The sequence below is a fragment of the Rhagoletis zephyria genome, unplaced genomic scaffold, assembly GCF_001687245.7.
Source record: "Rhagoletis zephyria isolate East Lansing unplaced genomic scaffold, Rhagoletis_zephyria_1.1 Rzeph_scaffold_00649, whole genome shotgun sequence".
NCBI lineage: Eukaryota > Metazoa > Arthropoda > Insecta > Diptera > Tephritidae > Rhagoletis > Rhagoletis zephyria.
The window spans coordinates 22,533-48,152 of NW_016157733.1; the positions used below are offsets into that span (position 1 = coordinate 22,533).

The 25,620-nt window shown below is 33.1% G+C and overlaps 1 protein-coding gene and 1 long non-coding RNA gene across 2 annotated transcripts in view; one reads left to right on the forward strand and one right to left on the reverse strand.

Moving 5' to 3' along the window:
• The first annotated feature begins 833 nt into the window (after window positions 1–833).
• LOC108360896 (leucine carboxyl methyltransferase 1) overlaps window positions 834–25,620 on the forward strand; it is a 103,856-nt gene continuing 79,069 nt past the window's right edge. The window contains exons 1-2 of the mRNA XM_017613358.1: window positions 834–1,282; window positions 1,355–1,659. Coding sequence (XP_017468847.1) covers window positions 1,094–1,282; window positions 1,355–1,659 — 494 coding nt within the window. The 5' untranslated portion in view covers window positions 834–1,093. The remainder of the gene's footprint in view (window positions 1,283–1,354; window positions 1,660–25,620) is intronic.
• LOC108360897 (uncharacterized) lies at window positions 16,572–17,568 on the reverse strand. Its single transcript, XR_001847200.1, has 3 exons — window positions 17,148–17,568; window positions 16,837–17,085; window positions 16,572–16,771 (listed from the first exon to the last, which is right to left on the reverse strand). It is a non-coding gene; the product is annotated as an uncharacterized LOC108360897 (long non-coding RNA).

The following is a 25,620-nucleotide window of genomic DNA, read 5'->3' on the forward strand; positions in this document are numbered from 1 at the left end:
CGAAACTGTGCATATATGCATTATTTCGGTTTTTTTCGTATGCATTATTTCGGTTTTTTTCATATGCATTATTTCGTATGCACAGTTTCCATATGCACAATTTCAGGGTGCCCGGGCATTTCTGCATCAAAAAGAAAACTTTTGAAAAATATGTCGCTTACGTTTTTTTGGCGGTTAGGGCTCGATATGGTATAATCAGCAAAAACGCTGAAAGTATTTTACCCAAAGTTACTGCACTGGCTTAACGGATTCGGTGTTCTTCAAAAACATTTTAGAGGTGAATTTTGAATCGGTAGTTTATATTTTTTGATATTATTGTACCTTAAAAGAGAGCCGCACTGAGTTGTCAATCACACCTTGTTTAATGCACCTTGTGTGAACTAGTTTAGATATAAATTTCGAGTCTGTATTGTGTTTATATTGGCACAAAGATTCATATCAGAGTGAAAATTTTTTCGTTTTTGAAACTCATATTTTTTACCCACCTAGGGGTCCTTTCGCACTCATATATTCTGAACGCTCAGAATATGTTTGCTATAGTTTTTTGTTTATGTGCTGCCGCTTTCACCTTGTATGAATTCGTGAATTTATAGTTCAAACTTTTACAGTGGTAGTGGCAGGCATTTAAATGCTATTTTTAAGTGTATGAGAACGAAGTAATTTTGAGGCTAGCACTCTGCCTCGATATTCGAACACTCCCATTAAAAAACTCCTTTTAATTTGTGTAATAAGGTCAATAAAATAAAGTAAAAAATAAACTAAAGTCGGCCTTCAACTTAAGCAGTTATTCCTTATTGACACACACATATAAACAACATTTGAATAAACTTTTATATATTTGATTGTATTTTTTTAGAAAACTGATGGAAATTGCCAAATCATAAATCTAGGGTGTGGATTCGATACCTTGTATTTTCGCCTGAGGGATGCACTACATCAGATAAAAAATTTTATTGAGCTGGATTTTCCTACAGTCACCGCCCGAAAATGCTATACTATTAAGCGCAACAAAGCTTTACTCGCCAAAATCCATGACGAAGATGGCGAAGTTCGTCTTAGCACAACCGATTTGCATGGTCCAAACTATCACCTGATGGGTGTTGACCTTCGCAATGTCGACGATTTGGATAATAAACTTCAACAAGCTGAAATTGACTACGGCCTTCCGACGATTTTTCTTGCCGAGTGTGTATTAGTGTATATCGAGGCACAGAATTGCAAAAATTTGCTCAAGTGGATTGCTAGTAAATTTAGTACTGCTGTTTTTGTTAACTACGAGCAGGTAGAACTTTCGTTTGTATTGCACTTTTATATAACAAAATATAAGAGATTTCTGTTTGCTTTTATTACTAAGGTCAATATGAACGACAGATTTGGGGAAGTTATGCTGAACAACTTGCGAAGTAGGGGTTGCAGTTTAGCTGGCGTTGAGTCGTGTATTTCTTTAGATACACAAATGAGTAGATTTCTCGAATGCGGGTGGACAGGAAGTCGGGCCTGGGACATGGTGCAGGTTTATCAAAGTATATCGCAGGTCGAGCGACAACGTGTGGAAAGACTAGAAATGCTCGATGAAGCTGAACTTCTTATACAGCTATTCCAACATTATTGCCTTGCCATCGCTTGGATAGGAGAACTATTTCAAGACATTGAAATCACGTAATTATAATGCCGTATTTCCACTAAGCATTAAATGACAACATTTTTTAATTACAAAGTTGTCAATGCAAAAATGCCCTTGTCATTACGTTCATGATACAAATATTTTAGAGGTAGTCATAGTGTAATAAACAAAGTAAAATCAATATATGTATATAATATTTATTTTCGATACGCTTATTTGAGAACAGTTTTGTCATTGCATTAACCCATTTTCCAGTAGCCACATTATAAATCAGTAACTCAAACAAATGACCATGTATTGATTTTTCTTAAAAATTCGTAATATTTTTGGAGCTATTTTTTTATTATTTTACTATAAAAATACCGTCCAAGCTTTAACCAAACCCATATAAATCACAGTTTCAAACTTTGGGGAAATTCAACAAATTTTCAACAAAAAAAATTTTGATACTGTAATTTATATGGTTTTGACTAAAGCTTGGACGGTAGTTTTATAGAAATATAACAAAAAAAATTAGCTCGAAAAACATACGAATATTTAAAAAAGAACTCAACACGTGTTTATTTGTTTCAATCACTGTATTTAATATTTTTTTATTTCAAATCAACAAAAAAATTTGTTTGGAAAACAAAGAGAATCAAAGAAAAAATTTCATTAAAAATGCCAGACACTCGCTGTTTGTGCGGAACTACCCAAGGCATATTAAACAGATTATAGCAGTAGAGCAAACACAACCCTGCCATATATTTTGTTTTTTCTTGAGAAATCTAGAATGTCAAAACGGAAAGAAATGTAAGCACGCACAATTATGAGGTAGGTAAGTTTAATTTGCCGATAGATGTTATACCGAAAAGGATGAATGCTGTGGTGTAGTGATGTGCGGTTCCGAGTATTTAAAGAACCGTTTCTGTCGAAAAACCGGGAATTTGGACCGGTTTTCATTCATTCGTTAGTTGATATTTGTTTTGAAAAAAATTTATAAAAATAAAATAAATTTAAATACGCATTTTCCACATTAGCATTTCATAAAAAAATTTAAAAACATGATGTTGTCGCTGCTCTTTTGACGCATTCAACATGCAGCTGACAGATAGCATAAAAAACAACGAAGTTTATGTAAGTCGACCAGATCGGATATATGCCTCGTACCGAAAAAAAATTTGTGGGCCAACTCTGAACTCTTTAATACATACAGTCACTCCAGAAGTATTCGTAATTTAGCTTTTTTCACAATATTCAAAATGTTTTCCATTATAAATCTTTTTCGTTAATTTTCATTTAAAATATAGATCATTTTATGATAAAAACCATATAAATGATTCTTGCAAACTTTGTACAAATTTCATAAAAATGAATCGAAAAATTGTCATAAAAATTAAAAATTTTTTATTCAGAATTTTTATATTAATATTTTTTCAGTATGCAGTTTTGTGGCCAGTTCAATTTAGTATAATAAAGTTCAAGTGTCAAGTAGCTAAACATTGCCGCTGATTTTTTAGATTTTTTTTTGTCGGGGGTGTTGCGCATTTTTTTCCATATGAACAAAATTTATTTTTATATGGAAGAAAATGCGCAACACGCTCGACAAAAAAAATTCTAAAAAATCAGCAGTAAGCGCATTTTTTCAATATGAACAAAATTTATTTTTATATGGAAGAAAATGCGCAACACTCTCGACAAAAAAAAATTCAAAAAAATCAGCAGTAATTTTTAGCTGCCTGAAACTCGCACTTTATTATACTAAAATTGAACTGGCTGAAAATTTTTCCAAAAATTCTGAATAAAAAGTTTGAAATTTTGAAGAAATTTTTTTTAAGTTTGATTCATTTTTATGAATTTTGTACAAAGTTTGCAAGAATGATTTATATGATTTTCGGTATAGAATGAGCTATATTTTCAATGAAAATTAGCGAAAAAGATTTATGATGGAAAACATTTTGAATATTGTGAAAAAACTAATTTACGAATACTTCTGTGAATGACTGTAACTAAACCGAAGTTTGGGCTGATATCTTCATACTTAGACTTTATGCCAAAACAATCAATATTTTTTCGGTTATTCTGAGATAATTTTCCGGTTCTTCTGGAACCGTTTTTCGATTCTTTTGGCTTTTCGGTTCCTTTAGAACCATTTTTCGGTTCTTGAAAGAACCGGACGGGTAGGTTCTCTAAATGGCCTGGTTCTCCAGTTTCTCGGTTCTGTGCATCACTAGTGTGATGTTCAACTGGCCGCATCATCGAATGATTGCGCTCTGCGCTTTATATCAAGTGAAATCAAGTGAAAAGAATACACCTAAATCCAGATACAGTACCATCAAAGATATTAACTGCTATTTCATCACATGAAAAGTAACTTTGGTTAGTGTGGGTATATTCTGAAATGTGTTAATGCAAAGGCAAAGAGTTGATACTGGGGTGTTCAACTTTTCGCCATTTTTCGAAAACCCGTTTTCGAGTTATTCGAAAAATTGCAATTTGAAAAAAAAACCGGTTCCCAATTTTCTAATCAAGAACAAACCGGATAAACCGGTTTTATTTTACATGTTTTCTCTGCAAACTCTTCATGACCAAAATTACAATATGACTGCTAAAAATAGGTATAGCTTTAATTTAGATATCAAAAAGAAAAATAAAGTTCTAAGTGTTTTGAATTACAAGTAACTCAGAAGTAACTCAATAATCTTATCTTACTAATCTTATCTTACTTCTTACTAATATTATAAATGTGAAAGTTTGTATGTTTGGATGTTTGGGAAATCATCACGCGGAAACGACTGCACGGATTTGCATGAAATTTTGCACACAGATAGCTTATGAGCTTGGTTGAAAAATAGGCTACTTTTTTAAGAGTTACCACCTGCTAAAAAAGTTTAATTAAATTAATACGCGGAAACGACTAAACGGATTTGCATGAAATTTTGCACACAGATAGCTTATGACCTTGGTTAGAAAGTTAAGAGTTGCCAACTGTTAGACATGTTTAATTTAATTAATACGCGGAAATGAGTAAACTGATTCGCATGGAATTTTTGACACAGATAGCTTATGAGCTTGGTTGAAAAATAGGCTACTTTTTTAAGAGTTACCACCTGCTAAAAAAGTTTAATTAAATTAATACGCGGAAAAGTCTGAACGGATTTGCATGAAATTTTGCAAGCAGATAGCTTATGACCTACAGTGGAAAATAGGCTAATTTTTTGGAAGAGTTGCCACCTGTTAAAAAAGTTTTAATTAAATTAATACGCGGAAACGACTGAACAGATTTGCATGACATTTCGCACAGAGATAGCTTATGACCTATGTTGGAAAATAGGCTACTATTTTAAGAGTTATCACGTATTAGGAAAGTTTTATTAAATTATTACGCGTTAATGGCTGAACTGATTTGCATGAAAGTTTGCACACATATAGCTTATGACCTAGACTGGAAAATAGGCTACTTTTTTAAGAGTTACCACCTGCTAAAAAAGTTTAATTAAATTAATACGCGTAAATGACTGAACTGATTTGCATGAAAGTTTGCACACATATAGCTTATGACCTAGACTGGAAAATAGGCTACTTTTTTAAGAGTTACCACCTGCTAAAAAAGTTTAATTAAATTAATACGCGTAAATGACTGAACTGATTTGCATGAAAGTTTGCACACATATAGCTTATGACCTAGACTGGAAAATAGGCTACTTTTTTAAGAGTTACCACCTGCTAAAAAAGTTTAATTAAATTAATACGCGTAAATGACTGAACTGATTTGCATGAAAGTTTGCACACATATAGCTTATGACCTAGACTGGAAAATAGGCTATTTTTTTAAGAATTTCCACCTGTTTGAAAATGAAGTTTTGTTCAAAGATGGTTTATGACCTGGATTGAACAAAAAAAAATCTTCCCTAACCGGTTTTCCGATCAGAAGGAAATTTAGTACACTTACTACGGATTTCGGAAGGATGGTCTTAGACTGAAAGTAAGTCCGATAACTCAAGGCCCCTCCCATACAAATTGGAATTTTCATATTACATACATATCTCTGAAAGTATTTGTGGGAGAGAACTGAAACTTGGTATAGTGATATGTATGTGAAATCAATGATGGCATTAATCGATTGTTGTTTTAATTAGTTAGTTAATTCGATTAATTCAATCTGATTACAGTTAATCATGATTAATTTAATCTGACTAAACAGTTAATCGTAACCGCGATTAAAAAATTAATTTTTAATCGTTAACTCTTAATTTGATCAAGTAGGTTCGGTGATTAATTAAGTTATGCTGGAATTTCCATGTGCACACAAAGCAAGTTAAACCGGTATGGCTAAGTCGGGCTTCCTCATCAATCTAAGCAATTTGGTGTACATTTTCTTTAAGATATATACCAACAAACGTTTTACAAGCTAGGTTTGTAAAAGTTCCCAGTTTATGTATTACTATTAACAATAATTATAATTTTTTTTTACTATGTGCTTTTTATAAGCGTAAAACACAAAATAATTACTATAACTGGTGTTTGGTTTCAAACTCGGAAAAACTAGACAAATTAATCAGATTTTATTTTTAATTGGATTAACGATTAATGTTTTAAATTAATTAAACGTAATCGCAGCCAGCGATTAACGATTAAAAAAATGTTATCATTAATCGTACAGTTGATTACGACTCATTAATTTTAATCGTCAAACGCGATTAACATTTTAATCGTTAATTTTTAATCGTTAATCAGATTAACAGTTTGCCAACACTGTGTGAAATCATGTTCATATTGACGGAGAAAAATGGAGGTTTTTGGATAAGAGGCGTAGCACCTCCCATACTGACTGAAAGTTTCATATTGTATGTCTCTTTAAATGTTTGGGGTAAAGCACTCAAGCTTGGTATGGAAATACATATGTATGTATGTATGTGAAACTAATACCATACTCATGGAAAAAATGAGAGTTATTGGAAAAGGTGGTGTGGCAACTCCCATGCAAATTGCATATCTCTGGAGGTGTTTATTGCAGAAGACTGGAACTTGGCACCGGGATGTGTACACAAAATTAATTCCATACTCATGTAGAAAAATTTGCGTTATTCGAAAAAGGGACATGGTTCCTCCCGTACAAAATTTATTGTTTTATACTGCTTATCTCTAAAGGTGTTCAAGGTAGAGTACTGGGACTTGGAACTGGGGTATGTAAAATCAGTTCTAAATTCATGGAAGAAGATTAGGGTTATAAGAAAAAGGGGCGTGGCACTTCCAGTACAAATTTACTTTTTCTTGCCACATATCCCTGGAAGTGTTTGTGGAAGAATACTGGAACTTGGTATGGAGTTGTGTATGCAAAATGTATGAATTGCTCATGGAAAAAATGTGAGTTATTAAAAAAGGAGGCATGTCGCCTCCCATACATACTAAAAACTTCTTAATACATATCTCTGGAAGGATAGAAAATCTCTCGAAGTATTTTAAATTTGTTATGGAGATTTATTTTATAAGTGCCGTACTGACAGAATAAATTTCATTAAATGGAAAAGGGAGAGCCGGGTTCGGCCTTATAATCTAAAGCTCTCTTGAGGCATTTGCTACAGTAATGAGAAGTGGTATTTTATCAAGGCCAGGTTACTAAATTTGAGTTGGAAATATTAAAACCCGCCGTGGCACCTCCAAGAAGGTTACACGTTCACGCGTCGTATACCTGGAACCATTTTAAGGTAATCTTAGAGGGATTGATATCTTTCGTATGCCTAGCGCGCAGACGAGATTTTATAATTTCATAGTTTTAAACGGCCTAAAAACCTTAACTCGCTTAAAAAATAACGAGCTATAACGAAATGGGCACAGATATAAAATCTAACATCATAAAATTATTTTTCATATTTGTATAAAAGCGCGGGGTGAAACCCGCGGGTATAAGCTAGTTAAATATAATTTTTTACCAAAGGTCCTATTTCGAACTTCGAAGGCCCATTTGAAAAATCGGCTAGTATTTTTTTTGTTTAAAATATCTTTTTTGTAAAAAAAGGTATTTTTTCCTTTAAATGGTTTTTTTAAATTTTTATACACGAAGTATACAAATATGCGTCTAAAAAAGAGCAAAAGAAGGACTACGTCTATGTCTTTAGGTTTTTAGTTATTTACATGCAATAATTAAATATAATTTTTTACCAAAGGTCCTATTTCGAACTTCGAAGGCCCACATCTCGATTTCGGAGGCTAACTTCGAAGAACGGAGAAATCACTTTTCCCTATGATTCAATCTCTTAAAAAGTTGGTTTGGTCCAATACCCAGAAAAAAAGTTGATTTTGCCGTACAGTGCATTTTTTGAAAATGGGCGTAGCCACGCCCACTTATGATTACATGTGTATAACTTGGTCAAATAGTTTCTCCCAAACTTAACACAGTTGTTGGTCTTGGTAAAACATACCAAACGGTTTAAAATTAAAAAAAATCGGACAATAACCACACCCGCCTCCCATATAACGGTAATTTAGAGAAATACGAAATCTTCGATATATCAGTAACTACTTAAGCTAATTTATTCAAAATTGATGTTTACAATAATTCTTTAGTAAGATATACGTTCATGATAAATTTTTGGAAAATGGGTGAGGCACCGCCGACTTATAACCACATATGTAAGTGTATCTCGGTAACCGTTCTATCAATTTGTAGCAAACTCGGTATAATTATTGTACTTGACCTACAAAAGCAAGAAGTTGAAAATTTCGGAAATGCTGACCCCCCTGCTTACAATGTAACGGTAGTTTTCGGAATGTTCCGCTTCGCCCGAACTTAAACTTTTTTACTTGTTGTACAATATGTTTATTTGTATAGTCATATACAGTACATTTAACTGATGAAAACATATTTTTATACCAGAGCGCACTTGTGCACAAGGGTATATTAATTTTGTTCACATAACGGTTGTTTGTAACAGCCAAAACGAATCGAGATAGATATAGACAAATGTATACATAAATGATCAGAATGAAAAGAGAAATCGATTAAGCGGTGACTGTCTGTCCGTCCGTCCGTCCGTCTGTCCGTCCGTCTGTGCACACGATAACTCGAGTAAAAATTAAGATATCTTAACGAAACTTGGTACGTGTACTTCTTTCGGGCGTAGGACGGATGGTATTGAAAATGGGCAAAATCGGACAATAACCACGCCTACCTCCCATATAACGGTAATTTTCAGAAATACGAAAACTGCGATATTTTAGTAACTACTGAAGATAATTCACTCAAAATTGATATTTACAATAATTTTTAGACGAAAAATAAGAATATTATAAATTTTTGGAAAATGGGCGTAGCCACGCCCACTTATGGTTACATGTGTATATCTTGGTAACCGCTGCACCAATTTCTTCCAAACTTGGCACAGTTGTTGGTCCTGGTACAGCATACCAAATGGCCGAAAATTTTTAAAATCGGACAATAACCACGCCCACATCCCATATAACGGTAATTTAGAGAAATACAAAATCTTCGATAAATCAGTAAATATTAAAGCTAATTTATTCAAAATTGATGCTTGCAACAATTCTTTACCAAGAAATACGTTTATGGTAAAATTTTGGAAAATGGGCGTGACACCGCCCACTTATGATCACATATATGTATATCGGTAACCGTTCTACCAATTTGTACCAAACTCCGTATTTTTATTGTGCTTGCCACATAAAAGCAAAGCGTTGAAAATTATTGAAATCGGACTAAAATTACGGCCGCTTTTCATATAACGGTAAATTTCAGAAATGCTTGAAACTGCAATATTTCGAAATTTAAGGACGCCAATTTACTCAAAACAGATACACCCTGGCGTACCATCTAGCGGTAGCTTTCGGAAAGGTGAAAAAACATATATTTAATACTTGCGCCGGGTATTTGATGTTCGGCTCCACCCGAACTTAGACTTTCTTACTTGTTTTCTTTAAATTCGATGTTTACATAAACTTCATAGTAGGTTTATTTTAATTTTGAGCCCTTTTACAGTTAACTTACAACTAAATAGCACATAAATTACATAATTCACGTAGATTTCATAATATTTCGTTCAATATTTCAATTAAAATGCCAAATTTCCTGCAAATGTACAAGAATTTACAAAAGGAATTGGACTACTAATTAACTGCTTTGTGTCCTTTTTTACTACCATTTTCGCACCAAGGGATTCCATTCTTTCCCGTTTCTGCGTCCTTCGTAAACGCAAGGGAGTGTCAGTAATTATCAAAACGTTTATTATTGAATCATGCTAGAGAAGTAAAGAAACAAAGCAATAATCAAGAGTACCGAATAACGTATGTATATGTATATACATAAATTAAAGAAAACCAAAGCAAGTGGATATTAGAGGAAAAATAGCTAAATCAGCAAGGCAAATATTTTCTACATAATCGCTGTATTTTATTAATTGCAAACTCCATACTCTTATTCTGCATCAAAGAAACTGTCAAAAATTTCCACCAGTAAAAAGTTACGAATTATTTAATTAACAAATTAATGGTTGTCTGCAACAAATTCTCGCATCCGGTATCAGTTGCGAGCATTTGGTCCGCTGGGTATACTTACAGTCATAAAATTGTGACAAATAATATGAACGGAGAACAGCAAACAAATCAAAAAATAACAAGTTTCGTAGAAAAAGCTGTAGAAGTTTTAAAAAGCAGCAGGTGCACATTATCCTTGAGCTGTTTGCTTAATAATAAAAAAAAATTTACCGTGCTCAAGAATGTCAAAGTAAGGTTTTATTTTTTAAAGTTTGCGACCCTTCTAATCCCTTTCGTCACGCTCAAATCGTCAGATTATTGAAATGAAAACTTTTCGGCATGTAATTAACCCTTCGTTCCTTAATCTGACGAACTTTTTTTTTTACTATTGTAATCAGCTGACATACGTGCGTCGCTCTACACTGAGGGCTTAGATTTGGTAGAGGTACTGAACTGTTTGCTGGGTATCGCCCATATGTTAATCTGACGCGCTCGAGTAAATTCCCAAATCCCCTTTTGGGCTCCCCTACTACAACGGAGTGGCTCGTGAATTATCGTTTTCATACGACCGACAAATGTATTATTGTGAATGACTGTGGTTTTTGTTCACTTTTTATTCTGAATCAACACAAATCAACTGCGCTAACTATCGGATTTTACACGAAAAACGTCGATTCGTAAAGCGGAAAACAGAAACATAATAGGAGAGGTAAGTTTTAAACGATTCGTAAAATTCTTAAGGCAAAAAATAGGAATTGTTTTTTAATTGATTCTATCTTGTCTGGTTACCTATTGTATAAGAAACTGGCTGAACAGCTTTTCGCGAGAAACACATTATATACTTTATATTTTTCCAGATTTAGGGTCATAAGAACTACATCTCACAAGTAAGCCATGCTGTTTAAGTCTGTTTGTAGCAAAGACTTTTATTGATACGTACGATATATAAAGTTTCACATAATCTGCGCATGATTCAATAATTAAAGGTTTGGTCATTAGTGACATTAGAGTTTTGACACTCCCTTACAAAAGCTTTGCACACACACACGAACCCCACACAATGACTTGCTAAGGGCATTGTGGAAGAATACAAGTGAGATATCTTAGGGTTGACAGATAGTTGGCAGGGTGTTCAATATGGCGAATACAGTGTGAACAATACGGCAGCCAATATGGCATACAACACCGAATGGCCCGAAGTTACAAAACTACAACCCGAATGAAACGCTTCGTGAAAATCCTGGGTTGCGAAGTGGTATTTTGTTGGAAAATATAAAAGCCAGGATTTTGTGCAGCGCCGAATTTTAACAAAAGAGGGTTTTGTGTGCTCAAGATGAACAGAAAAGGGTTGCTGTGCTGTTTCGTTTTAAGCTTATTTTAATTTTAACGTATCTAATTAAATTTTAAAAGGAGACAAAAATTAAAGCAAAAATTTGAAATATATGTACATTAGACTGCATCACCAAAAAAAGTTGCGGTTTTTCCGCCGGGATTACAAAATGTATTATATTTTAAGACGTCCACCAAAATATTTCGGAAAAATATTAAGATTTAAGCGAGCTGGACCGATTTGAAAATACCTCCAAAAATGGAGTTTTTTATGAATAAAAATAGTTTCTTAAAGAACTTTTTGAAAAAAGTCCCCTCAGATGACAAAACAAATTGGGCTTAAAAATTCTGCATAAAAATACTTACAAATCTTTTCAACGGAATCGTAATAATGAGATTTTTGATGCTGTTTTTTNTATGTTGACTTCTATTTGTTTTGAAATCGGTTTTTTGTTTCACACATGAGTTAGAAAACAAGTATAAACGCATCACTCATTTGATGTGAAGTGACAATGGGCTGGTTTTCTTTATACAGACCGTTTTAAATTCGAATTATTGTTATAATAAATTACAATTATTGTTTGTTTCCATTTCGNGGATTTAGACTGATGGGATCTCGGTAGAAAGGTATTTTCCCACTATTTTTATTCATGTGCAAAAAAAGTCATTCGGGTCCCAATATTTTTTTTCAAGCACCAACACATCTTAATTCAACTTTGAATGATATTCGTNCTATTTGTTAAAAAAATGTCGTTTAAAAATAGCGGATTTTGTTTACTTTTGAATAAGAATTTATCGAGTGCGCTATAAAGACAGGGGTATAAATGCTGTAAAGAAATATATGTTGAGTCCAATCGGTTTTTTGCTAATNTTAGCAAAGAAATAAAAAGGGTAAGAAAGTACCTTTCCAATGATATCTCACAAGTCTAAATCGGTAGAGGTTAGGCTCAGTTATTCAAGTTTTTCTTATACCAATCTTTGAGAAAAGTTATAAACAGCATCAAAAATCTTATTATTACGATTCCGTTCAAAATTTTTTTTTNATTATTGGCCCAGATGTAAATATTAGGTGAACTAACATATTTTAAATATTTACGGAATTACCATTTGTATTCAACCCTGCCTATCCTATATTCAAGTAGATGTAATTCGAAAAATTTAAACGGATTTCTTCAAATCAACCNTCTTATTATTACGATTCCGTTCAAAATTTTTTTTTAATTTTTCAAAAATAGTTTTAAGCTTAAACCGTTTTGTCATTTGAGGGGATTTTTTTCAAAAAGAATGTTCAAGAAACTATTTTTATTCATAAAAAACTCCATCTTTGGAGGTATTTTCAAATCAGTCCAGCTCACTTAAATCTTAATNAAATAAATATTAATCGTTTTATTTAAAATATTCCAATGTATTTATTCGTTAATTTTGAGCTCCAGGCCGGTTAATAAATAAAACATAGAGAAATATCGACAACAATAAATGTAATAAATAAAACTACCAAAATCTATGTTTTATTTATTAACCGGCCTGGAGCTCAAAATTAACGAATAAATTANCGAAATATTTTGGTGGACGTCTTAAAATATAATAGATTTAACAATTCCAATGGAAAAACAGTACCGATTTTATTTTGTACGGATGCAGTCTAATGTACATATCTGAAAATTTTAAATAAAATATATATTTTCACGAGAGACAAAGTAAATAAAATGGGTTAGGTGAAATATACTTATCAGATTGGGTCAGATAGCGCTTTNAACAAAAAGGAAAAGAGGTAAAAAAATCACTAAAAGTACATATTAAACAACAATTAACTATGCGGGATTATAATGCATTTTTTGATAGTGAAGAAATAATAACTAATACACTCACTTCAACTATTAAGAAAACACAAGCTAGCAAGTATGAAAAATTAAGAGAGAAANTTTCTTAAATTTTATATAATTTTGGTGACGTACTTCTAAGCTGACGCTGAGACCTATGAAATTATACATATTTATGTGCATATATTGTGTTGATTATGCTCAAATCGCTAAATAATTCTTGCAGCAATCAGCACCATTGGAAATTTTCGGAAAGAAGAAATAAACTAAATTAAATTTATTCAATTATTAATAAAAGAAATTGGAGACAAACGTACAATTGGGGCGATGNCAGATTATAGCAGATAGGGAGAACTGCATACAGACAATTAAAGATAAAGAAAACCAGGAAATTTAAAGAAACAACTTGACGACTTTAATACGCGATTACATAAGTAAGACGACATATACAATTAGAGATAAGTTTATTCATAATACCCTTCATTCTGCTAAGACGTTTCTGAAAAACCATGACCAAATTTTAATCCTCAATGCTGACAAAGGGAACGTAACTGTAGCGATGAACAAAGCAGAATATGACATGAAGATGCAGAAAATTGTAAATGACATCTCAACATATAGGGTTTTAAAACGTGACCCTACATATAAGCTACAAGGGAAAAATAATGAAATAGTGGAGAAGATGTATGCTAATAAAATCATTGATTTAAAGGAAAAGAACTACCTGACCTGCAAAACGGCTAATCCCCCTCGAATTTACGAATTGCCGGAAATCCATAAAGAAGGAGTTCCCCTGAGACCTACATGTTCGTCCGTCAATTAACCGTCTTACAAATTATGCAAATATATTGTCCGCGTACTCAAAAATATAACAATGTCCTCCAAGTATAACGTTAAAGATGCGATCGAGTTCAAAAACAAGATTGGAAATACCCATATTTATGACGATGAAAGTTTGGTGTCTTTTGATGTCGTATCGTTATTCCCGAGCATCCCCGTAGACTTAGCAATAGAGATTATAGATTCGAAATGGAGTTTGATAAAAGAGCATACGTCATTAACTAGAGAGCTTTTCTTAACCATATTAAAGTACTGCACTAAAGAGAACCGCTACTTCAAATACAATGATAAGATTTATGAGCAGAAGTCAGGAATGCCTATGGGTTCACCTGCTTCACCTGTCATAGCGGATATAGTTATGGAAGAACTTTTAAATAAATTCGAAAAAGATTCGGACAGCAAACCACGGCTACTTACCAAATATGATGATGATTTATTTGCGATTGTAAAAACGGAAAACATAGACAAGATGCTCAACACTTTAAACAATATTAACAAAACTTTAAAATTCACCATAGAAATAGAAAATGAAGGACAACTACCGTACTTGAACACCCTAATAATCAGAAAAGAAAATGCATTAACAGTTGACTGGTATAAGAAACCTACAGCATCAGGGAGGCTCATAAATTTTAATTCCAACCACGAGAGGAGGACAATTATAAATACGGCTACCAACTTCATCCGCAGAGTACTCACCATAAGTGATAAGATNAATGCATTAACAGTTGACTGGTATAAGAAACCTACAGCATCAGGGAGGCTCATAAATTTTAATTCCAACCACGAGAGGAGGACAATTATAAATACGTGATAAGTGATAAGATGTACCACAAGTAAAATATTGACATTATCAAAGAAATCCTGGAGAAAAACGAATTTCCTCATGGCTTGATTAACAAACTCATCCGCGATTACTATATCAAGTCCAATAAAGATAAATCAAATGAGAAGAAAATTTATACATCGGCAACATATCGAGCCCTAACCGCCAAAATAACGTAAGCGACATTTTGTTCAAAATTTTCTTTTTGATGCAGAAATATTCCTAGAGCATCTAGATACATTTCTGCATCAAAAAGAAAACTTTGAAAAAAATGTCGCTTACGTTATTTTGGCGGTTAGGGCTCGATATGTTCCAGGATTATCAGAGAGGATTAAGCACTCTTAAATGTTTGACAAAGAGAAATTTAACATAGCGTTCACCTATGATAATACTTTAAAGCAAATATACACTAACACCTAAAAATGTGAAATCTGACGTAATCTACGTATGCGATATGGTATATGTGGGGACAACCAAATCTAAATTGAAGACAAGGATTTCCGCTCATAAATCTAACATAAAATTAAGGAATAACCCTATGGACAATAAGACAGCCTTAACATCTCACTGCCAAAATATGGGACATTATCCCGATTTTGACAATGTAGCAATCTTACAGGAAGAGAAAAATTACAATAAACGTTATACTCCAGAGATGCTACACATCATGAGCACCCCTAATAATAGAAGGATGAATTTTAAAACGGACACAGACAATTGCGCTCATGTCTATCGCAATTTAATTCTCACGCACAAAAACCAATAACGTAGGTATCATGTATTTATGTGTCCATGTTATTGTTCGTAGGTCCACCACCAGTACTTCGTCCGACAATAACAATGCTATGCCGTGCTTTTCTACATACAGACTCTCTCCGTCCTACTGTCCACCACTTCATGTATTGTTGTTTGTATATTTTTTGTTTACATTTACGGTATTTCAACTTGTTTAAATTCTCTTGTTTATGTTTAAGTGTTCTTTGAGCTTGTTTGTTAATATTTTTCTGCACATAGAATTAGTCGATTGGAAAAACTCAATAATGTAAGTTGCGTTTTTGATGTAAGTTTTTTGTAATTTGACGTAAATATGTATGCATTTGGTGTTTTTCAGTCCTGAAGATGCCTTCAGATTGAAGGCGAAATATCGACAGCAATAAATGTAATAAATAAAACTACCAAAATCTATGTTTTATTTAATAACCGGCCTGGAGCTCAAAATTAACGAATAAATTATAATAAAACGGCCAAAGTCAAAAAACTAATCATATTCCAATGTATATTTTTTGTTTATGCAGATAGTGCGGATTTAACATATTTTATAACCGTTACATGGGGAACATAAATTTATGGCAGATTGCTATTAACAATTTTTACACAATTTACGATTGCAACCAATTTCTTTCAAAACTATAATCTAAATGATTGCAAGTTGCATTTTTTACGATATTAGGTATATTATGCAAATGCAATCCAATTTGATTTGAGTTATTCAGTTTTAGATACATTTATATTTTTGTGTTCGTATGGAATAGTAGTTTATGTCGCGAAGCTGGCTTCAGTTAATCCGGCATTCCCTTTATTATTTACAACACAAGGAATTTTTCGATGACCCTTAACAAGAATATGGACTTGCTAGTATCGGAACTATTTCTTGCACGTTTATTTGCCAAAATTTCTTCAACGGCTCGGCGCCAGTGAGGGTATGCAGCGAATGCCGCAATACTAAAAGCAGCCTTTTGACATAAGCTACTATTCCATACGAGTGGGGCACGTGCGAAGTGTAGATTTTCCCAGTTGCAGTACTGCAGTAACTCCACACCTTCCTCACCAACAGCTCTGTCCTCTATTAGCTTCTTAATGTAACTGCAAATAAAAGATGGAAATTTAAGAAAAATTACTACCTGAGCGTTTCAGTTGTAGCGTTTCACTCTTGTAGTATATTGGCTATCAAACACCAGAAAATTTCCATCACGCATTCCATATGCCACCGATTGTCGTTGATCAATTAAAATACTGTCATCACAGCTTTTTGGTACTGCAGCAACTGGTGTGTCTATGGCTGAGTTATGTGGAGCTGTTGCATGATTAAAATCAATTTGGACTCTTTGAGAACTGGCTTGTTTGTTGCGAAAGCTATTGGCATCAAATGTATGCAAATTAGATTTCCCAACGAGCAACTGTTGAATATAGGGAAAAAATGTATATTATATAATTTTTTCACGCACAAAGCAGAAATTACCAGTCGATACTCGCCCGCGGAAGCAAAATGTCCACCATGTGGAGAAAGCGACGGCGCAAACTTTGTCAGTATGGCCAGTTAGTGTATAATTTTCCCGTCCATTTTGACCTGGTTCCGCTAAAGTGCACTACTACCGTGTATAAATTGGTCGACCTTCTAACAAATCAAGCAATGTTATTGTATCGTCATCGCCGCCAGTCACCAAGAAATTTCCACCTGGGTGAAATGCAACATCATTCTCCGGCGACGAATGCACTTGATGAAATCAAGAGGAAATTTTATAAATAGCATTTTTAAAAAACAATCATCTAATATTTTCCAAGTTTTTGTGCATATATGTTACCATTTGAACAACAAATAGTACTAAGTTTTATGAGACTATTTAATGCAACTCAGGTCAAAAACGCACAGCTTTGACCAAAATAAGCAACTCTAAAAAACAGATGATCGCAGCTGTGGCCCAGGATGACGTCTATTGCTAAGATATCTCACTTGTATTTGTACACAATGGCTAAGGGAGCGAGAAAACTGTTTTTTGAGCAAACCTTTTATTATTGAATCATGTAATCTGCGTACATAAAAAGTTAAGACAATTTTATGTCTGTTGAATATCGCAAAAGCAAGAACAGAACTGGATCTAGGTGGCTACCTTGCGGAACTTCTGAAGTAACGCAATGACATCAGAAATAGTAATTTTAAACAGGGTTCGGAAATATACATATATGAACGTTCGCATACATAATAATAATAATATGACGCTTACACATATGTTAGTGTTTGGCCGAGCTTCTCCTCCGATTTGTGGCGTGCGCCTTGATGTTGTCACACAAAGCGGAGGGACCTACAGTTTTCCGCCTACTCCGAACGGCGATTGTATTTTTATGAGAAGCTGTTTTTCATGGCAGAAATACACCCGGTGGTTTGCCATTGCCTGCCGAGGGACGACCGCTGTTAAGAAAAAACCTTTTTTCTATATTCTTTCGATGTTGCTTTGACCAGGGCTTGAACCTGCGGAGTGGAAGCGCGCACTGCTTACCACTACACCACAGCGGCCGACATACATATATTTATCATTTTATACGCGAACGAGAACGTATCAAATATTCTCTATTGATTCTACTTCGCTAACGAGAAGCGTAAAACAAGTCCAGATCGTTCGCGTTTGCGAATGTTAGGTAGAAAAACTTTCCGCTGTTGTTCGTACGCTTACATGGAGTAACGAACTGAAGGTGGCGCATTCCCGAAACCGCTACTTTGGTTTTGCCGACTTTGACATTTATGGCAATACGTAAACAAACTTTTTGTTTAGAAACAAGTGCAAACGTATTGTGTACTTTCAAGTGAAAAATCGAAGTAATTCGTGCGCTCTAAAGTAAAAAACGTTTTATTTATAATACAAACTTTATGAAAATGTCGTGTCGTGTGTTGAATTGCAGCAGCCGTAGGGGTAAAGCCCCCAAGTGCAGTTTTGTTGTTTTGTTTCCCCGCGACGACGCCTTGGCCGGGTAGAGTTCTGCCTGCAGGAGAAGCCATACAATTTAGACACCAGCAGGAAAACATGCGCTGCGACAAGATACTATCACTTTTTCGGCACCTGCAGTACAAACACAAAAATTCTAAATAGTTAATTAATAAAACCTATTCTTTTGAACACATTTCAAGAGTGGTTGAATATTTTTTGTTAACGTTGTGCTTAATTTGCTATATTCAAAGATGGCTTCAGAAATTGGTGAATCGTGAAGAAAACACGTTTTCTCACTGCAAATTCACAACTGTCAACTCATTGTTCTTCGCCATATTCTTTGTTTACACATTGCCACAAATGTCATTCTGCGGGAATGCGTAATCTTGTATTCTATCGTTCTTGGTACGCTTATGTATTGGTAGACACCAAACAGCGTGCGTTCATATATGTAGCTATAAGTGGCATCGATGGCTTCGCGAACGTTCACTGCTGTCGTTCTCGTTCATAAGTGAATGTAAATGCTGCGTCAAACATTCACGGAGGGTTAGTGTGGCTAGAGATACTATTTTATGCGAAGGCAATTTCGTTAATTGCGTAAGATTTGCACCGTTCATTCGATTTTCAAAAATGAGGTGTAAAATGAAAGGGCTTGACCTGTAGATGTGCAGCAGGGTGTCCAGATTGTTTAAAAATAAATCGCAATTTCTGCAAAAAAAAATCGCCAAAAATCGCCAATTTTTTTTTTTATAAAACTCATGAAATCGATTTAACAAATCTTTTATTTTAAAATTGAGATCTTGAATACGAATATAATACCTTCAGAAGGTAATAATAAATAACACAAATCGCTTATATAATAGTGATGTACAAACAATTTTCTTTACAAGCACGCATACTTTTTAAAAATATTTGTTTCAACACATTTTGCAATAGGACTGCGCAATTATTAAATTTATTTTTCATATTAATTGATTAATCGCACGATTCGGTTTTAAGAGCTCGGCGCTAAAAATAAAATAAAAACCTATAATAAGGCGAGATCAACTATTTCCACAATTTCTTCAAAATCACCTATAGTGTCTGAATTATTTACATTTCTGTTGATGTCATATATTGATCTATTCAACCTTGATAACATACTGTTTGATATTGGAAACGTTTTGCAGCAGAAACTATTAGCCTTCATATAAAACTTTATTCGAACTATTGAATTAAGCATATATGTAATACTCCTATATTGGCAGTAAGAGCCCTGCAGGGAAAGCTACTAGTTGTGAACTGGAATTCTACCAGTTTGCGTTTCAGCTCAACTAGTTCACGTTCTATCCTTTTTTAGTGTTAGCGACTGGTATTTTTAACATTGCGATGTCCTACGAGATGTCAATTATCAGGCTATGCATCAGCATCTACTAGTATAAATACTAGTAGCATCATACCAGTTGATGAGATANGCACTACTTTGGGAGTCAAAAAATTAAATGAATTCATGAATATACAACAAAAAACTTTTGATTAAGTGCACTTTAATATATTACACATATTTTATTTGGCAGCATATTTTATTTAAAAGCAAAAATAAATACATAAATATTACAAACTTTCGAACATAAATTTAAATGCATTTTTCATTAAATGCTATTAAAAGTAAAAGGTTTCAGGTACAATAAATACTATATTTTTATCTTTTTTAATAATATTGAATACGCAAGAGAAAAAATTTTAGTTAAAAATAAAATGAATACTTTAGTTCATTTTTGAGTGAACTAAAATAGAAATAAAAGTGTTCGTTAAAATAAACTAAATACATTAACTTTGCACATTTTAGTATATTCGTTTTAGAAATTTATAAATATTTATAATAATTAATGTTTAAAATTTGAGATTTGGATACGAATAAAATAAATAAATAATTCTTAATTTTTATCCATTGTTCGGCTTGTTGATTGATAATAGAATTTAACAAATAATTAATATTAATCGTGTAATTAAAAAAAGTCTAAAATAATTGAAAATGATCAAAAATAACAAAATAATGATGTAATTAAAATTAATGATTTAATTAACATTTTTTTATGTAATTAATTATTAATCATTAAAAAGGTGGTAATATCGGTATGTAATCATTAAACGGTTATCCAAAAACATGCTTTAATCAATAATCATTATGAATATTAATCATTATTTAACAGGTCTGGTATAACTGAATTCGTACTCGATTTAATGGTTTTCAAAATATAACCAAATAAAAGTTATAATATTTTGTGCACTTTATGTAGGGTTGTGCGATTAATTGATTACTCAAAATTTTAATTAATAATAAAGTAAATAACTCAATTACTCGATTAATTGGAAATTATGATTACTCAAAAGTTCAGTTACTCCAGTAATCAAGATTTTTGATTAACCAAAAACAAAAATATTTGAGTAAGTTGCTTTATGATTAATCAATATTTCGAGTAAAATGAGTAATCAACATTTCAACTCTTTACATATGTATAAAGTAGTTAAAGTTCCTTGATACTTTGAAAACAACGTTTCTGTTTTCAAAAATTAAAACAAAAAATTTCTTTCATATACAGAATGTAAAAAAGAAAATAAGCATTTTCCAAAGCAAACTCTTTTAACGAGCAAAATTATTATTTTTGAGTAATCATGCTTCAAGTAACTCAATTAATCATCGTTTTGAGTAATCAAAATTTTGATTACTCTAGTAATTGATTAACCGAATAATTGATTAACCAACTTGCTCGAGTAATCGAATAATCGCACAGCCCTACTTTATTGTATTATACTGTCGAAGTAAAATAAAACAGGGCATGACTAAATCGTTTTGTACTTGGTACAAGTCTGATCATTTTCGAACTAGTTCGGTTTCTGTCAGGAAATTCTAGTTGTAAACTAGAATTTTTCCGGACTAGTTTGGGGTTTCACTGCAGGGTAGGTATGTAGTAAATAAGGTACGTAGAATGTAGAGCATTCGCTCGGAGTAGATCGGAGCTCAGAAATAACTTGGGTGTCACGTTATTTTGTAACTGTCAACGTAAATCGTCATCGGAGGTGTTCATTTTGTGACTTACTAGTAGATTACACTGGTCTTGATGTCAATATTGGTGCTAAAAGCTGAAAGAAAACTTGGGTTACCTCGTAAGGTGCTTGCCAATTTTAAAACTGGGATAATACTCGAAGCGAAACCTGAGGTGTTGATAATTTTCTCAAATAAATATTACCTTGTTTATGCCGACCCCTAAAGCGCTTTGATCCACTTCGCGGTGATTCAAAACTGATACATAAACCCAATTTCAATACGCTCTGAATTTCAAAAGTGTATTGACTCGAATTTGATTTCAAATCGGTTTTTATTTCTCACATCGGTTAGAAAACAGGTACAAACACATCACTCATTTGACGCAAAGGGAAAATAGGCTGGTTTTCTTTATACAGCCCGCTTTATATTTGAACTATTGTTAAATAAAGTTGATTTGTTGTTCGCTTCCATTTCGGTCAATAGCTCAAATCAATTATTAAGGAAATATCGAAATAAAACAACAAATTTCGTATACTTTTGAATACGGTTTCAGCCAGTGCGCTGTAAAGGCACAGGTATGTATAAACGCTTGAAAGAAATACTTATGTGTCGAGTAGCGTTGCCAGGTTGATGTTTTTAACGTCATTTGGACTTTTTTTGTATCCTGTTGACGTTCCGACGTTTTTTTGTGTAAAAAATTGCGTTTTTTAACTTCTCAGTAATTTTTCTCTGTTACTAAATCTTGTAAGTAGAACTGATTTGGAATTATTTTCTTAAAAAATCTTTACAAGCATTGTTTTTTGCAGCAGCTTCTTCAAAAGATATTTATTCTTTGGACACAGATGACTTAAATATGATGCAAACCAAGCGTACGCGCATTTTTTTTGCATTCTTGGCTGGTATTGTGAACACTTGAGGTTAAGAGGCTTATTGCAATGTTTGGAATTGCACATTAAAAGCCAAATCAGGAAGAGCTGATCTATTGCAACACACACGCTCGCAAAAGCACCAAAAAAACTGTAGCAGCGTAAACAGTCAGGAAAAAGTAGGCGACTTTTCTAATGCTTCATTGAAAATGTAATGAACGCAAAAAAGGCTGAAATATTGCTATGTTCCTTCTTAGCAGAACGTAATTTAACATTTTGGACAACCGACCATCTAACCAAATGTCTACAAAAAAAATTATTAAAAATCAACGCGATTCTGTAGCAACTTATACTTTGCACATTAATACCCTGGAATGTAATGGGCTGTCAAGCTGAATACTCCAAAAATGCTTAAAAATCTGAATAAAAAGTTAAAAATCTAGCTGAAACTTTGCAGATTTTTTATAACTTTTTCACAAAGTTTGAAATGTGGATTTATAATTAGGATGTTATATAATGAGCTAGGCTCTTATGGAAAAATAATAAACATTAATTAAACAAAAGAAAAACAGCCACAATCGATCCAAATGTTGATGACTGAATAAGCTGATCACAAGTGTATGAATAAAATGATTTTTTTATTAACGATCTCAAACCAGTTTACAATGAATTGTAAATGTGCTCTGTCGAAATGACATTTTAATATACCTTACATACATACTTATGTACCTTTGTATACAATAAAAGTTTAATAAGAACAATTCTTTGTGCAGGCATTTCAAAAAGACGTTTTTGGGTAGAAAATTACGTTTTTTTTAGACTAAGAGGGACGTTTTCTCATGGTTAAGACCTGGCAACACTGGTGTCGAGTCAAATTGGTTTTTTGTTAATGGAGTTCTTTTTAGGTATAAACAAGGTATATATCGCTAGCTTACACGGCGTTTACATGAGAATATTAGCCAAGACAATAGGAATACATTCACACTTTTTCACTAATACATTCACACTTCTCTCATTGTCTTCGTCACTGTCTTTAATTTTTTGAAGACAGTGAATTGGACAGTAAATTGGACAATTCAGTCACGTCTTGGTCAATTTGAGAAAAAGAGGCAAGACAAATACGTAAAAAATCGCAGAATTATGAAAAAGTGGTTTGAGTTTGGATATTTTAGTAAATAATATGAAATCCACGCCAAACGACAATAACGGCGGTTGCTGACAATTCTATTGTTTTTATAATTGTCCGGACGCCTACTTTACACAACAATTTGACAACTAATACATATGCTCAATTGTCTTGTCTCAAATTGTCCTATGTAAACGCAGCGTTAGAGTGAAAAGTTAAAGTTAACTTTTTATGAAAAGTTATGTACATTGCTATACAGGAAGAAAGCAAATAAATAGGCGTCGTTGCAAAAATTTGCTTCACCCAGAGAAATCCCAGAAAAGGATACACACCATTTTCATTAACTTACGAACTCTACCGATTCGCATGAAGTTATGATTTAAGCTGATGCCAGATCAAATTTTGTGGCTTTTCGTGACATTTATAACTTTGCCAGCAAAGCGTCAGACGCAAAAGGTATGCCACAATGAACCCCAAGAAAACAATTTTGTTCTGCTTTTTTACTCGTCCAAATTGCTGTGGATTTTATATGCATATGTATTTAGTTTTAAAAATATCAGTAAGTATGTAATTAAATTGTATGTTTCTTCGAATTTTGGACGAAACGAAATATATATTAAACCGGGTGATTGTCAACGCGCGTAAAAAGATGAGAGTTGACCATCTTTTCGCTTCGCCCTGCAGTTGCAACGATCTATGTGGCATGCTTTGTGCATTTTCATACAATTCATCTTATCTGTCAGCAAGCGTTTTATCTGGCACCAGCTTTACTTTTAATTCGCAAAATTGTGTTTATCAAAAATTTGCAAAATATTTGAATAAAGTGAGTATGGGAACTTTTCCTTCTTTATTCTGCTCGAACAAATACGTTTAAGCGGTTATAGTGCCAATTAAGGAGAATAAGAATCAATCGGTTTGTATTATATGCTAAAAAAATGCCTCTATTCGTAACTCTACAAATCATTTCCAAAAGTTGCAAAATATCTCTGAAGGAAACCTTGAGTTTAAGCAACAGAATTAAATAATGACTTGCTTCTAAAGTACACAAGACTGCGCATCTTGAACGATTCAGATTAATGACATCATGTTTGTTCGAACGTGGGCACCTATGCCTATATGTACATACATGTATATATTAGACTGCGCCTTAGTTGTATGGAGAAAATTTTTTGTTAAGCTACAAAGCAAGACTTCCCTGGAAGTGTTCCTTTGGCCATAAAATTGTGCTCTACGAAAAATTTTTAAAATCTGATAACGGGAAAACGTGCCTCAAAGGTCCTAAAGTTAGCATTTTCCTGAAATTTTTCACAGAATGGTCAAAATTGCCTATAAGCCAGTAGAAGTGTAATATGTTTTAATGGCATTTAACGTGCTTTTCAAGATATTCAGCCTTTTTTACGGAAATCACAGTTTCCATTATTTGGAAAATCAGAACATTTTTTTCAGAAGTACCAAAGCCAAAAGTTTTATTGCGTATACGTAAAAAACTTAATCTAAATAGGTGAATGTGATATTTTAGCGGCTTTTTAAGTATAATTTTTTATTTTTTTATTTTTTTTTATTTACAAGAGAAACAATTATAAATAATTGTTGCACTTAGATTAATAGAAGCGCTGGCTGCCTGGGCCTTCGGCTTCTCTACAAATAAGTAATTAAATGTATGTACATACGAATATGTAGGACTGTTGATAATATGTAAGGATGTGTATACAAGCAGATACACATATACATACAGAAGATATTTACAGGTAGCTTAGTGAACTAAGAACGTTTAACTAAGGTATACTTGTAAATGTACAAGTACATATTTTTAATACATTTGTAGTAAAGTTTATATTATTAATTTACAATGCGATACGAATTTGGAAATTCTATTGAGGTTAGTAATATTTATATCTTTGTGATAATCAGAAGGCTTTGAGTCGGCGAATATTGACGTACGGATATGGTTAAGTTCTCGGCAGTCGTCGATAAGGTGTAGTATTGTAACA